We start from the raw sequence: 16,627 nt of genomic DNA on the forward strand, positions 1-16,627 counted from the left end.
TTAAAGCAGGTCTTCAACAGGGGGTCCACGGGGTACTGCAGGGGGGTCGTGTGCTACTAGACAAATTGCTTCAGGATTTGCGTGACGAACAGTCTCTTGGTCCCCGGGCTCTCCATCAAGTCCTGGGTAGCCCAACGCAACCAAAACCTCATTACAGAAAGAACAGAGCTCTCTGTAGGCAGAAGTGTGTGTAAATCCTTTATAGCTGCAACCAGTTATTTACATGTTATTCCCCATTGTTCATTAAAATAAAAACATGAATATATGAACCTGTGTGTTATTTGAATAGCTTTTTTTATTGTTTTATAGTTCACGTCATTGCTCAATGCTTTCATAGACTTCAAATCTGTACTGGATACCATTCTCCTTCTGGAGCTCTGGTGGAACTCCTGGAAACCTGTGGGAGAAAATCAGCATTACTGGAAGTTCCATCTGGTATATCCTCACAAAGTCAGATCAGAGGTTCAAGGCTTTGGGGGGGTCTGCTGTAAACATGCATTCACTTTACAGACCAACGTCCTGCTTGACCTTTGACCTAACTGCACACTAGTTTCCGAGGGATTACTTGCAATATTTCAGGTAAACTCCCTTATAGAGTGATCTCCAAATAAAGTGGTTGAGATGGTAAACTGTCTGGAGTTTCTTGAGCCGTCTGATGTCCACTCGCTCCAAGAGCTCAGCCTTTACTTTGGTTCGTACAAGATTATCATAACTCAATAATATTTACATTTGACTAATGCTGCGTTCACACCCAAAGCAAAGCGAATGTTTGCCCCGCGTTACTTGCGCGAGTTTACTCAGCGGAGAGGCGTGGCTTCAATTCAATTTGTATAACCCAAAAATACAAATGTTACTCAGAGGGCTTTACAATCTGTCCACACACGACATGCAGCAGCCAGAGTGATGACCCGTTGGCTCGGAGCCAACATCTCAACGCTGATAGGCTTTAAAGACACAGCTCACGGGAATGTTTCACCCGAATGAGGCAAATTTTCGTGATTTTGCGTCGCACCCTTTGCAGCACCAGTAATCTACTCACGCAAAGACGCTGCTTGGCGTTCGGTGTGAACGCAGTTCTGAATAGCTTCCACTAAAATGTGCTGAACTAGTGTGCTGATCTTACTCTGGCAGTAGCCGATATCTATCGGGACGGATTTCAGGGAGGAACGTGTCACACTCAAATTGCTTCAGGATTTGCGTGACGAACAGTCTCTTGGTCCCCGGGCTCTCCATCAAGTCCTGGGTAGCCCAACGCAACCAAAACATCATTACAGAAAGAACAGAGGTCGCTGTAGGCAGAAGTGTGTGTAAATCCAGCTAATCCTTTATAGCTGCAACCAGTTGGACGGTAACATTTTAATGCTGTGTTCACACCAAGGTTTTGTGAGGTTTTGTGTTTGCTTTATTTGCGGGATCACTTGTGTTTATTTGTGTCATTCATTCCATGTCTCCATGGAAACCGTTATCAACTAAGCCAATTATATATTTCCGCCATCAACCATATAAGAAATAATGACCATTGCTGCTTTGTACATTTTGTGGAAGTCCGAGATATCCCAGGAAACTAAACGCCACCTGGTCTGGGTTCATAACATTATCTGTGAATTTCATCGAGCTGTATTAATGAAGCCACACGTCAGCTGGTTCACTACAGCTGTATGAAGCCAGAATACACAGGGATTTAATTGACATAAACAGATTAAAAGGGATGCTGAAATAACTACATAATGATGCCGATTTGTAAACGTTTGGTGTGAACACAGCAAAGACTGAGCAATTAAAAAGTAAAATTCCCCAACACAGTCAATTGTTTTTTTACACCGATTTTAAAACATCTCAAAACTTGTGCGCAGGGGATGGTCCATGCAGTACCTTGTAGAGAGAGCTGCCCCCTATAACCCAGACCTGGTCCACCTGGTCTGCCAGCTCCACGTCGACCAGCTTGAGAGCCGAGTTAAAGTCTGGCGCTAGGTGGTGTGCTCCAGCAGGGGGCGCTCTGGAGGAGGATTATATGAAGTCACTGCAGTGAACAATACTTGAGACAAAGTAACATTACGTAGTTCATGATTCCATGCAGATCATTCTGGATTTATTTGTCCAGGTTTTGTTACTGCCTCCACATCAATAAACTGAAGTTGAAAGGGACTTAGCCATTGGTCAGACTCTCTTAATGTAAACCTAATTAATGGAAATTGTCAGAGACGTTTTCTTACTGCTATCAGGAACTTTGCTGTCCAAAATTTGATTTATCAAAAGACTACTAAAGCTGCCTCGTTTGGGGGGAAAGTACAGCTTTACACTTTAAAAGCTAAAAGCCAAAACCACAACCTAGTCCTGATTTTCCATCTTTACAATAACGTATCCATTGACACAGTGCTGTGAAGCAGCATTAGCGGGGTGAGACACATACTTGAGGGCCCGGCTCAGGACGATGTTGATCCTGTTGTTCAGAGGTCTGTTCTTCTCCGGGATGGAAAACCATGTTCTTCTACCCATGATCACCACATTCTGCTTGTCTGCAGGACGGAATTGATTCATTAGTCGTCAACTCTCAGATCAGACTCAGTTCTCTTACAGCAGTGGTTCAGCAGTGGTTCTCAAACTGTGGGGCGCCTCCCTCTAGTGGGGCGCAGGGGTATTACAGTGGGAAATGCAGAAATAACTTTGAGAACTTCACATATTACAAAAGTACAAAGTACAGGGACATAAAACTAAGTCATTAATAAATACATGGCGAGATGTCTGTACTTTTGTGGATGTTTTCAGGCGAGAAGTTAGTTGTTTAAGCGTAACATCTGTGGTTGGTTTGTCGAGATTGAGCCAATTTAAGAATATGTGCCGACATATTCAGAGATTGAGTTCCTGCTCGCGTGACCAGTGAGCCTCTATATATATATATATATATATATATATATATATATATATATATATATATATATATATATACACACATACATACATACATACATATATATACATACATATATATATATACACACACACACACACACACAATGATGTATATGATTGCAAGAAGGAAAGAGTTGTGCCATGTGAGTAATGCAGTGAACCTGTAATGTGTCAAGTATATGTATAAATATGTATTTAAAGGAAAACGAAAAAAGCAGGGTTGTCATATTTTGTTTGACTGTAAAAATACTTTACAGTGAAGAATCGGAGTAAACTCAAGAGCAAGAACAGCTGAGGTGGTTCAATTCAATGTGAATTCAGTTTATTTTGTATAGCCCAATATCACAAATTTGCCTCAGAGGGCTTTACAATCTGTACACATACAACATCCCTGTCCCAGGACCTCACATCGGATCAGGAAAAACTCCCCAAAAATAACCTTTCACAGGGAAAAAAGGGAAGAAACGTTCAGGAGAGCAACAGAGGAGGATCCCTCTCCCCGGATGGACAGAAGCAATAGATGGCATGTGTACAGATGAACAGCGTTACAGTTACACATGAGGTGGTGAGGTCATCAAGTCAGCTGCTGTTCCATTTGCAGAAAGACGTCCTCCTCCGATTCTTCACTGTTTGGGCCCGTCTGAATAGTTCTCATAACAGCAGGTTTGTTATCTGTTACATTCACAGCAACACTAAATGTTCACCACAAACAGCTGTTCTCGTAATGCCATTTCATCCAATGTTGTGTAATTATAGAAATATAGGCTTCTTTTTTTCTTCTACTGGGTGGGGGAGTCGAGTCTTGGTTAAACATTACGTGAGGGCATGTGATTAGTGGTGGACGGAGTTGGAGAAATGATGACACGAGGTAATCATTTTGGTCATGTATTCTGTCTTTATCACTTTGGCCATTCTTTCCTGTTTCATGATGCTTATGTATGTATTTGTTGTTATCTCTCAACATTTGACATGTTAGTCAGTATACATGTAATATCGGTTGGCTATGTGTTGTTTTAGGCCAACTGCAGCTGTGTGCAGCAATACTGCCCAAGCAAAAGGTCCCAATAAAGTACATCTTATCTTGTCCAGTACGGGTTCACTGATAGAGCTAGTACAATAAAGTGTTACACAACAATAAGAAAGGGAGCAGTTTTTGTAATGTATTGCTATCGATATGGATTTAGAGTGCAAATTTGAGACTACTTCACAGTAAACAATACACTTAATTTAAGGGGTTAAGACTAAGGTTGCAAAGGAGCGGAAAGTTTCCACGGGAATTTTGGCTTAAATGTAGTTGAGAACAAGATTATGCACGCCTAGCTCAGCTGGACCCTGAATGCAGCTGGTTGGGAACATTGTCTGCCAGAAACATAAACATAAAATGTTCTGTTGTTTTTGAACGTCTTTGTCATCAGTGTTGTCTGAACGTTTCAGCCCTATGCCTGGCAAGTGTGAGAGCGCCGAGTTGTGAAGAGGCCAAGAGCGGTATTGCAGACAGAGATTTCAATTATAGCTCGCAACATATTTTTAAAAAAATAACTGAACTAGTTCATTTTTTGGAGCTGTGAACTTAATTCAAAACTTTGAATTATGAACTGAACTAGTTCATGTAGAACGTTCCCAACTCTGTCATTACCTAGCATATTGATTACTTGGTAAACTGAAGCCATTAATTTTAATACCAAGTTTATTTGTATATAGTAGACTAACTTTTTACAGCAGTGAGGACGTTGATGAGGTCCAGGAAGAAAGCATTTAGATTCAGGGAAAAACACCAAAAAAAAGAAATGTGGGTTGGGGGGTGGTGATCATAGGGAATACACCTTTTTTATTCAACGTTCATGTTTTTGTTGTTCGATGAAAGAATAAAGTTCTACTCACAAAATGTCAACAAAGTCAAAAATGTCATTTTTAAAAGTTGTATTATAAATGTTTGCCTGCATGTCTGCTTATGACAAGGTACATACAGTTAAATTACCCCAAAATTCCCAGTTTATTCCTGTTAATTCCCGTGGAAAGTTTCCAACTTTGAATATTCCCGGAATTTTGCAACCCTAGTTAAGACCTGACATTAAGTGAGATTGAAAACACATGTTAAGTTTAAAATAGGCCATTGAGTTCTACAAGTAATCTTGTTCGCAGTAACCTAATGTAGGTTCATCAGTGATGCTGCAGGTGGACCATACATGATAAGCCAGCATGAGGAACTTGTTTTCGATCATCACCAAATTCTTATTTTCATTTGTCCTTTCGTATTTAATCAAAATCTTTTTTGTATCACTACCCTTCTAAGGCACAACATGGGTCCAAAATGACCCGTATTCATTTCATGTTATTTCATGCATGGCTGTGTTTCTTTGCTATATCTTTTTAAATCTATTAATTTAATATTACAAAGTAATCATTAAACTATATAGATTTTTTTTTTGGAACTAAAATAATGACCCATGTATGAAAGTGTGAATTTGATAGGAACCTTTGATCTTTAAATGTTTGCCTTTAGGAACATGTTTACGGTGGACAACTCCAATGTACAAGCTCCTTTAGAAGAACCTGACCATTGTGGGGAACAAGCCGGACATGCGCCTGTCATGAAGCCATCCAAATCGAGGGAGAAGCATAGCGCTGAATTTGGATTCAGTGGCAACATAATCATGGTGAGCTATGTGCCGAAAAAAGGGGACGGTGTTGTCCTCCTGAGCACCAGAGCAGTGGATGACAACAGTGTGAAGAAGAAACCAGAAGTGATCCAGGACTCAAACAACATCAGGAGTGGACACAACGGATCAGATGGTTCTCACCTACACATGCAAGCAGAGAACACGGAGGTGGCCCTCATTGCCTCCACCAACTGTGCAGTGTGGCTATTCATCAAGGAGCTGAGCAAAGAGCTTGTCATGCCACATATGAAGAGGCGCATGGAGGGCACGCCCCACCTCCACACGCATATTATAGAGGCAATGAGAAGATGTGGGTTAAAAAATAAACTCTGCCACTCCCCCAGCCTGAGGACATCAGACAGGAGGGCCAAGTGAAGAGAAAGTGGGCCAAGATTGTATGGTGTGTGACAAAGTGACACATATTAAATGTGCAATTCTTTGGTCCAAATCACTACTAAAAATAATATTTTTTAACGAAATCATTGGAAAAAAAAGTATTTTTTCTTTTCTGATCACACTGATTCATTAAACTTGATGTAAAAATACAAAAACTATTCTAGTTCATAAATTAAGAAAGGGAACATATAAATAATCAAAAACAAGATATTGAGGTCAATGCAGGTCATTTTTGACCCATGTTTGCATAGCTTGTGTATCAAAGGGTTAAAACTTCAATACAGTCTTTACTAATTGCTGGATTAGCGTAACTACGAGTATCACGGAACTTCACCCGGAAGTGAAGTTACCTTTCACAGATGGCGTCGCTGTCATCCTTCGGAAATGTTTGAATTCGTTACTAAAAGAGAAGAACATATCAATTAATTATTTACAAAGTGAATAGATGTGTAGGTGGCTGTACAATGTCTCGTGCTCTTCTCCCCCGTGTAACCAGCTCAGGTCGCGCTCCACTGAATGGAGACGCCATTCACTCCGCATCCGTCGACAGGACTTACGCGAGCCGAACGGGATGCCAGGGCAGGTTTCCATTGCTCCCGATACCCAGGTCAGGACACACCGCCACGATACCGTTAAGGATGCGGGACATGGTCGAGCCACGGACACGCCGCTCTGTATCCGGAGCTGTGGATCCTCACGGCCGCCGTAGCTGTCTTCTGGTGGCAATTCGCGGCCTTTTTCTTCTTCTTCTTCTTCTTCATTTAATGGCGGTTGACTAAGGAGCTTCAGAGGACATTACCGCCACCAACAGGGCAGTGTGGATGGAGACCTACCCTCTCTCTTATCCGACAGATATTAATCTAACAAGCTAAAGAAAACTCAAATATATCATTCGGGATCTTGTATGTCCTGGTTGATTTACAATCTCTATTCCAGTGAACACAATCTGGAGGCTTTACATTTCCCCCAATTGTGTGTTCATAGTTCAATATTTTGAATGAGGAGGGGAAAAAAAGTGTATACCAGGATTCCCCCCCAGATATGTTGCCACAGATCCCGTTTATAATACTAAAAATCTATAAATATTGGGGCCATAGGCTCAATCCCCATTGGCTCCTTCGGTGATAGGGACTTAAAATACATTTATTTCAATTAAACTCTGAGATTTAAGCATTTTAAGAAGTAGAAAACATGTTTTATTGTAACTACCGTGTCACAAACAGAACTGTAGTACAAAAGTGTGTACAAACAATGCAACACATAATTCCTGACATAAATAAAGCAGTGTGCTATTTTACAGCTGGAAGGGCAGTGGCTCAGATGCATGGCTCAGAGCAACCAGAGACTTTGGCCTAACTTTAGTAAGAAGCTGCTGAACCTTCAAACCATATGTATAAACCAAAATTGTCCAATAGTGTATTCAAATCTTCAACAACTGTCTGCCAGTTAGCCTCTCAGCCTCAGGGGTTGCTCTGATTGTGAATACAGCAGGGGCAGCAGTGCAGCGAGTCATGGATGAAGAGGTCACACTCCACACAGAACACACTGCAACATGACGGACAGCTGAATATCTAGACAGAGAGGATAAAGATGGATGGACGCACTCAAGTTACAAGGAATACACACATTCAAGTATATCATTTTGACACTTAATATGAAGATGTTTTAACTAGCAATTTATGACTGCAGTTTCACATAGTTTACCTAAAAAAAAGAATAGTGAAGCAGCAGCTCAATGACACTGGATCCTACAGTTCCTGTATCAACTCAATATATAGCTAAGAAACTCCACACCTCTAGTTTGTATTGCAGACCTGTCTGTTGTAGCTGGAAGATTACTGGTACAGGTCCAGAGACCTATATTTTGTTCCCTATCCCTCTACTGTCGCTATCCAATAAAAGGCATAGAATGCCAAATAAAGAGATCATAACACTGGAAATAACTAAGACACCTGTACATTATCAGGGTTACTTTCTCACAATTGACACGGTTCCTTCAGAGTCACAGAAGGTATTTTACAAGCTGAATACTACTTTGTGATGACTAAACATGTACCCCGTTAAAAGGAAAACTTTGTTCCATCGTCTTAATGGCCTCTAAAGATCCAGACGTACAGCCAGCCTCTGTACTTACACTTTTATCTTTCAGCTCCCCTTGACACGCCTGACAGAACCTGAAACCAAATTAGAACAGGTTTATCTAGCAGCAGCACGGTATCTGTGAATGATGGTGGGTGTGTGTGAACGCGCGGGCGCCACCTGTCTTTTTGGAGCTGCTCCGTAGGACTCTCTGTGAAGGCTTGGAGGGGGAAAAGATGGTGGAAGGATCTGGCGAGATGGGGTGCCGACACCAGAGTCAAACCTTCGAGACAACACACAGGTCAGAGCCGCAGTACTTCTATTGCTTTTTAAACACAAAGTACTTTTTAAGCAGCAAAAAGAACTAAAAAAGAAAAGTTGATCCAAGTCTCATCTAATCTGAGAGTGACACACACACACAGAGTTTACACTCCACATACCACAGACTTTACACTCCACAGGAAGCTCTGTGTACTTGGCGTGGCATTGTGGACAGAAGTATCCTCCCAGAGACAGATCGGCCCCACTGCTGCTGTCCAGATGACTGGAAGACACACAACAGGAGCAGCTCACTTTAGTGCCGTGCTGCTAACAGACCGGACCACGAGGTTGAAATAGCAGCGCTTTGGACTTACGACATGCTGAATGAAGGCTTGGCTTCCTGGTCAGTCAGCGAGGCGATGATGTGCTGAGGAAAACCTGAACAAACAAGTGGGGTCGAGACAAATACTCAGTAGATGTTTTTATAAATAATCTTCACATTTTGATGAGGAGCAAGAACAAATGTAATTTATGGAAACAAACAAAAAACATTTGTGTCCTCTTTGTCCAAAGGGAAAATGGGGAGGGGCTACTCTCAAAAGGGCTTTGCTCCCCTGGTTAATTTAGAATTTCTATTTGAGTAAAAACAATGTAATATGTGAGCTGTGTCCGAAATCCCACGCTAACATGCTGTTTTTCTAAATTGCGTGCATAGTTAAGTTGTTTCTGTGTATGCGATTGATAAAAACGTGCCTGATAGCGCACAGAATTGTCAACTATGTTTCCATCTACAGTCTGACATTGACTCCACTCTAGAGACCAACCTGTCCACCTGAATCTAACATCATTTTATTTCACTGGAGATGTTTTGTCGTGGTCTGTGGCACACCTGCTCGCATACCTGTATGTGGTCTGGGGCACACCTGCTCACATACCTGTATGTGGACTGGGGCACACCTGCTCACATACCTGTATGTGGTCTGGGGCTCACCTGCTCACATACCTGTATGTGGACTGGGGCTCACCTGCTCACATACCTGTATGTGGACTGGGGCACACCTGCTCACATACCTGTATGTGGACTGGGGCTCACCTGCTCACATACCTGTATGTGGACTGGGGCACACCTGCTCACATACCTGTATGTGGACTGGGGCACACCTGCTCACATACCTGTATGTGGACTGGGGCACACCTGCTCACATACCTGTATGTGGTCTGGGGCACACCTGCTCACATACCTGTATGTGGACTGGGGCACACCTGGCAGGAGAATGCCAGTTTGTTAGGCCAACCTTATAGCCAGTGCTGTTATTTAACACTTGGTGTCTGATATCTGTCGTGTCTTATGTTACCACCAGACGAGTAGCTTATCCTTCCTTCTCAGATGGAGAAGAAGAAAACAGCTTCTGAATACTGACCCATGCGTATTAAAGAGCATTCAGATGAGGAGCTGGCTGGAGGGGGTTTGACATGTAGCATCAGCAGCTCTTTGAAGTGACTCTCATCCAGGATAACGTGGTACGAGCCGCCCGTCTCCCTGGTCAGTACCGTACACACCCTGACCTCTGCCGACAGGCCGATAACCGAGACCCTCACCTTCAGAGACTTTAGAGTCTGACAAAGGAGGAACACAGTTATGCATCACAGTATTTGTTTCAGATTGTTCTTAGAGTATGAGAGAGACAATAGAAATGTCAGGGGAGAAAGATTCACATTAAGCTCCAATGAAAAGCCAGATATCGAGTAAGCTTAGCAGCAGAACTGCATATCAACCAAGGCAATGACTATACACCCCTACGGGAGGGTTTGTGACTTCACCTTAATCAGCTCACAGATGTTGGCTGGGTCACATGTAGTGAGGCTGCTGAGGATAACCAGGATCTCCCGACTCGTATGTCCAGGCATGTGCCTTCATACAAAGACAGGGATAAGCTCAGCAACATTCAGTAATAGTAGAGAAATGACAACAATAACTAATAATAATTATAGGACCGCAGCACTGCAGAACCTACTTGAGGGTCTGTATGGCCAGGTGGAGAGAGTTGTATAGGGACGGCTCGCCTAGACACACAGTGTCCACTGCTTTTTTCAGAGCAACAATGTGTTTCTTTGGATTTCCTGGTGGTGAACAAAATACATCACAGTACATTAAAGCTGCACCCAGTCCCGGCGGCGCTGGGGGACGGGCCCAGCCACCGAGGCTACCTGGGCCCGCCGTGGATAAGTTCCCGTCCCCAAAGACGGACGAGTAAAACCTAATGAATATGAGCCTCCATGCACACACAGTGTTGCCTACGTGGACTTTTAGCTGTTAGCTCCATTAGCTCTGAGCCAACGCTCGGGCGTCTCCATAATGAGAGCCGTTGAGGTAATCAATGCTCATGCCAATCTCTCATCTTGCACTTTTAAGACGTGTAACATCCTTTGAATGTAACTAAGATGCTAGAGTGCATAAGAAGGCAAAAGAAGAGCTTGATTTATATGACAAAACATTATAAGTCATCTATACTTGTATTACCGCTTGTCCAGAAACATGTCCACATTTTCGCAGTGCCTCAGAAAATGGCTGAGTTCCATTTCCTAATCTGCAGCCAGGTGGATTCTATTTCCTCTGACCGGCAAAATATATTTTCCAGTCAATGACTTAACATATGTTGTTTCCAGGTCAGGGAAAGTTCAGCCTACCTTGGTTGTTGCCCAGGATATAGAATACAGTCTTTGTGAGACATATGCTACGCAGACCTATAGATGGGGAGGATGTGCTTATAACCGTGTAATCAGCCTGATCAATACACTGCCTATTATGATTCATGTGAGCCCACTCATGGAAATCAAATGCCCGCCCGCTGATTTCTGTCTGCCTGCACGAGGTAACGTTACAGACTGGAGTCTGACACATGTGAAAGGTTTGAGCAGATGCTACATGTAGTGGAGCTCTGACACGTGGTTTATCATGTTACATTATTTTCTCTGTTTCAATGTGGAACCCTAACATTGATAACATGCAAACACATGTTCACTATTGGTTCCACTACACTCCTTTAAGTATGACATTGAGGGGTGCAGTTTATGTGATCCTCACCTGCCAGGTCCGTCAGCTTCTCGGCTCTTTTATTCTTCGTGGTGATGATGCCCAGCTGTAGACACACATCACATGTTGTCACTGCAAAAGTATGTTTTTTTTAAAACTTGTTTGCAGAAATTGTATGATTGTATCAGAACAAGTGTTTCTGATTGGGGACTGACAGCAGCAGTGCTATGGTCCAAATGGGTCTCCAACACGTGTTGTTCTGCTGCTCTGTGTATACACACACACACACACACACACACACACGACAAAGCTGCATCACAAGCTGTGAGGCAGGCACCGTGGCCAAAAGTATATGCCAGTGTAAGCAATGGGGAACCCTTTCATATCTGTGTACTCCCAACATGATGGTGCAGACCTACACCCCTTTTCTCCAATAAACTCATCAGAATGTTACATGTCTAAACAAGAGTTGATGGGATTTTTACATTACATGTCATTTAGCTGACGCTTTTATCCAAAGCGACTTACAATAAGTGCATTAAACCATGAGTCCAAACTCAGAACAACAAGAATCAAGTAAGTACATTTCTTCAATAACTTTAAACTACAAAGTACTATCCGTAAGTGCCATTTAAGTGCTACTAAAGTGCTAAACAACAAAGTGCTATCGGTAAGGGACATTTAAGTGCTACTACGGCATTTAAGTGCTACCTACTCAAGGTATAGTCGAAAAAGATGTGTTTTTAGTTTGCGACGGAAGATGTAGAGACTTTCTGCTGTCCTGATGTCAATGGGGAGCTCGTTCCATCAATGAGGAGCCAGCACAGCAAACAGTCGTGATTTTGTTGAGTGTTTAGCTCGAAGTGAAGGAGCTACAAGCCGATTGGCAGAAGCCGAGCGAAGTGAACGGGCTGGGGTGTACGGTTTGACCATGTCCTGGATTTAAACGTAAAGTCCTAATACAGTTCAGTATAAAACATGCACAGAACCCATGAGTGTATAAACATACCTGACTGATGGGGTTTTGGTCAAAATATTCCTCGACAAAAGTTTCTATCAGCTGGGGAGGAAAGGAAAAAAGAAGGAGGTGCTTTACAGCTACTCAGACCATATGGCTGCTGGTGGAGTGTGATTGGTCTGCTCCACAATGTACCTTTAGAGAAGCGGTGAGGCGGTTTGGTTTCAAGTCCTGGTCTTCCATACTTCTCGAACAGTCAACCACCAAATGGAGGTGTCGCATCTAGAGAACAACATCCTTTAACATCTTGAAGTTTTGGGTAATGATACATTCTAAACATTAGATTTTATTTTCCCAATAGCAAAATACACTAATCCCAAGTTGTGCCGAGTGTGTCCAAAGTAGTCCCCAATACAGTTTTATGATGCCAAAATCATTTCCGTGCACTGCACCAACAGACCAGTTCAACACTAACAACTGAAGCTTATTTGATTTGGGTATTCCAATCGGCGGCAGTGCATTGTATTGGTAATGTGAACATTGGTTTGTTATTATTGCAAGCTGCAGTGCCATGCATGACATATATTAACAGTTATAATGTGACACAAGATAAGAATTAGTTCAATGCTTTTTATCTTTATGATATGATATGACAATACGATCTCAAATTAAATCGAAACAATTACAACAATGATGACCAAAAGTGTAAGTGGCTATTTTTAGATGTATAGAACCATACAGATAAGTGAAGCCGTGAGGTTCTGTAGGAAGGAGGCAGAACTCACTCACCATTCCAAGCCTCACTTGTCCATGGCTCTCTGTTACCCTACGAGGTAAACAAAGCAGCAGATAAGTTTGATGGAACCTTTGGAGAATTACCTCATTTCTTCTGAGGACTGAGCAGTACAGAGTTGAAAATTACAGATAGATACAAAGCAGCCACAGGAAAACGTTCCACACACGATCTAGTAGTACATGTCTTGATCAAAGGAGGAAGAGCATGAGAAGACAAATCATTTCAAAAGTGCCGCAGAAGAAAACGTGTCTCCTTTACGTCATAATAGTTAGTTAATCTTAAGATTAAATAATTATCAAATCAATAAGGTTCACATTTCTTTGTGTGTGTCAGACAATAGGCATATGCACACACACACACACACACACACACACACAAACACACCTTTTCCTTTTAGACTGGAACAGGATCTCTTCTACTGTGGCTTTTAGTGAGCCAGATTCGTCCTCCTTCAGCACCTCCCTGTAGGAGAACACATCCATCCCACAATGTCAATCCTGTCAAATATATATATATCATTGCCAATAGTACTCTTCTATTTTAGCGCCTATCAGGCACTGGTGTTACTTCTTATATGTGTACTCTTGTTTTTAAATCATGTTGTAATTTACTTTTTCTATTTTAGTTAACTTTTTTTGCTTCTATATTTGGCTCACTCTTGTTGCTCTTCTATTTGGCACTGGTGTCAGTATTACTTCTTTCACCCTTAATATGTATTATTCTAGTGTTCAATGTGAAAGTCAAGGGCTCAAATAAAAAAAGTTAGTTAGAAGTACAGTACCTACTACTGCAGCTGAACCCATCATAGTCCTCTATGAGGAGGCAGGGTGAGAACCACTTGAGAACATGTCTATAGTTTTCTTCTCCTACGCAAACATTTTATTCATCATCGCTTATATGGTATTAGTAATATGCAATACCAAACTTGTTCATAAAACTGCAGTCTCCTATTATGCCCCTCATAGGTGGAATACACTTCAGGACTCTTACGTTAGTTTCAGCTTCTACTGATTGAGAGTGAATGCTCCAGCTTTAGTAAACGTGTCTGCTTCGTCCCTATGGGATGTTCTTGTTTCACTGTTTGTCTTGTATTAAGGTTTGTATCCCTATGTGGATTTACTCATTTCTGATTATACATCTGCAGGGCACCAATGTAAAATGGATCCATCTAAACAACAACAACAACAACATTGTCTTACCATGTCCTCTCATAGCCCCCTTCCCAGCGCTTGGTTCTCTCTGGTTCTTCATCCATGACGTCTGCAGGCCAGCTATTCAAGTACAATTAGAGCATAAGAACCTCCACACCATTACACAAGTCTTCACACTTGAGATTCTCGCGTTACCATAAACAGTCAGTAACGTTATATTAAGATGACTGTTTGCTGGCCTGACAGATGATTAGCAGCAGGATGTACATGTCGCCAATTGTACAAAAAATATCAGAACACGCGAAGTTATTGACTCCTAAAAGACTGAAGTAGAGTTCAACTAATCCGGATGGAGTTAGTTAGCGTTACATGACCCCGGATGAAAACGTTGTCGGATATTCGAGAATAGCGTGATACACAACAGGAGTATTAGCTCGCATCACAAGTCATAACTAGCAGTGTGCACATCTGGTTATTTCAGACATAGCAGTAGGAAACAGAGGAGCCGAACTCACGTGACTTAAAGTGACTCACAACAACCGAGCTTCAACTTTTAACACAGCGAGCTAACGCTAGCTAACAATGCTGTATTGTTAGCTTGTTGATGTAACGTCAATTCAAGCTGCTGATGTCAACCAAGTTAATGTGTCATTTAGTTAGTATGTATTGATGTGTGTGTGTGTATGACGACCTTCTATCGCACTCATAAACATAACAAGACAACTGACGTTACGCTACCGGTAATTAGAAACAAGCAGTCGTACCTAGAACACCGGTTTAATGCAAAAACAGGTGGTGCAACTGGATATTTCTTCCGGAAAGAAACACGCTTCTTCTTCTTCTTCTTCTTCTTCTTCTTCTTCTTCTTCGAGGTTTATTTGCGGTCGGCAAACAACTAATTGGCACATTACCGCCACCAACTGGTAAGGAATATGGATCAGGGTGTCCAATACTTGTATTAAAAATTAAAAATTCTAATAAACAAATAAATAAAACACAAATAAATAATAATACAAGGTCATTCTAAGATACTGAAAGAGTAGTTGACAACACTTATTTCTTGAGAATATGTTATTTATATTAAGCTGTACCTTTTCCTTCCCGAAGGTTTCCAATGAGCTGTCTTTGTGGACAGCAACATAATCCACTGTTTCCTCTTGCCCACAAGTCACATGTGCCTGTGCCATGATTCCCTATCCTTTGTAGCGTACTGTTCAGCCCAGTGCGTCCCAATCTAAGTCTATATGATGGTTTCCTCTCTCCTGTTCCTTCCTGCAAGTCTGGTCTACTGTAAGCTGTCTAATGATGCACTGGAGTCTGAACAGCCTCAATGGTCCTCTCTATCCACAGTGCTAACATCATTCCCCCTTGCAGCTACAGGAAACAATTCAGGGTTAAGTGACTCAAGCACACATCGACTAGTGCGGGGATTGAACCGCCAACCCCCTGATTGAAAGACGGACCTCCTAACGGTCAGTAGGTTGTGGAGGACACTCTTCAAGTCACAATATGCTTGCCAGGATTTATGCATATTATCTTTAATGATGGTTTAGACCTCTGCTTTAGTTAATGGTACCTGTATGTCAGTGAATTGTCATTTTAATGATTGTTTTTCGCCAATATGTCTGTCTCTTCATTTCTCTCCACGCCTACATGAGCAGGTGCTCAAAGGAAAAACACAGCCAATCCCCTGTAACGTAGTCTGAGTAGCATATGGAAAATGTTCCAGAATTAATGCTTGATAGTGCTGCCAAGCTATCAGAAGTGATTCCCACACTGATTATGTTCCACCTATTGTTACAGTAATATTATTCAGATGAATTCAGCTGTTTATACTGAAAGATGATCTGGTGTTCTCTTCTCCACTGAATGCAGCACCTGTGTAGCCCATATGTAAATGTAAATATGTATGAACATCTTGTTTGCGTGTTAGTTAATATAGTTTTGAACTGTGCGTTTCATTTGAGGTTTCACTTTTTATTTTAGCTGCATACTTGCATCTATGGATAATTAATGAATCTTGTGGTGGCAAAAATGTTCCTCACCGGCCTTGAGTCTTTTTAAGCTGTATGTATGTTTCTGCTTTGTATGTTTTACAATTCTGATTGCGACGTCATTATGAAATATCCCAGAATATAATTATGGTTTTCTCTTGAACACTGGAATTAATTTATTAGGCTCAATGTTTCAGGTTAAACTTAAATTATATAACTCATCAAACCCGACACTCGATTAGCCTCACGTGAAAGTTGGTAGTGGTCCTTTTGTTGTCCAGAAAACAAACTCCTCATAAGTTTCTCCAGCTGATAAAGCTGACTGACAGCTGATCCAGATGTGATCAGCTGATCAGAAACCGACTTGAATCTTAAGAAGGGCTGTGAA

The 16,627-nt window shown here is 41.8% G+C and overlaps 2 protein-coding genes across 4 annotated transcripts; both read right to left on the reverse strand.

Moving 5' to 3' along the window:
* Window positions 1-275: 275 nt before the first annotated feature.
* dhfr (dihydrofolate reductase) lies at window positions 276-6,730 on the reverse strand. Its single transcript, XM_034541480.1, has 6 exons — window positions 6,524-6,730; window positions 6,317-6,366; window positions 2,411-2,516; window positions 1,873-1,996; window positions 1,124-1,239; window positions 276-397 (listed from the first exon to the last, which is right to left on the reverse strand). Exons 1-6 carry the CDS (start codon window positions 6,613-6,615, stop codon window positions 316-318), a joined length of 570 nt encoding a protein of 189 aa, XP_034397371.1. The 5' UTR covers window positions 6,616-6,730; the 3' UTR covers window positions 276-315.
* A 418-nt stretch (window positions 6,731-7,148) lies between these two features.
* gtf2h2 (general transcription factor IIH, polypeptide 2) lies at window positions 7,149-15,112 on the reverse strand. 3 transcript variants are annotated; one of them, XM_034541479.1, is made up of 15 exons: window positions 14,984-15,033; window positions 14,294-14,365; window positions 13,479-13,556; window positions 13,088-13,124; window positions 12,494-12,580; window positions 12,350-12,400; window positions 11,392-11,446; window positions 10,322-10,427; window positions 10,128-10,218; window positions 9,728-9,923; window positions 8,681-8,744; window positions 8,486-8,589; window positions 8,226-8,328; window positions 8,101-8,140; window positions 7,149-7,537 (listed from the first exon to the last, which is right to left on the reverse strand). In XM_034541479.1, exons 2-15 carry the CDS (start codon window positions 14,347-14,349, stop codon window positions 7,427-7,429), a joined length of 1,179 nt encoding a protein of 392 aa, XP_034397370.1. In that variant the 5' UTR covers window positions 14,350-14,365; window positions 14,984-15,033; the 3' UTR covers window positions 7,149-7,426. The 3 variants fall into 3 exon arrangements, with proteins under 3 accessions (XP_034397370.1, XP_034397369.1, XP_034397368.1); XM_034541478.1 differs by lacking the exon at window positions 14,984-15,033 and adding an exon at window positions 14,761-14,976; XM_034541477.1 differs by having other exon boundaries at window positions 7,150-7,537; window positions 15,010-15,112.
* Between the last annotated feature and the right edge of the window lie 1,515 nt (window positions 15,113-16,627).

This window comes from Cyclopterus lumpus, chromosome 9 (assembly GCF_009769545.1).
Source record: "Cyclopterus lumpus isolate fCycLum1 chromosome 9, fCycLum1.pri, whole genome shotgun sequence".
Lineage (NCBI taxonomy): Eukaryota > Metazoa > Chordata > Actinopteri > Perciformes > Cyclopteridae > Cyclopterus > Cyclopterus lumpus.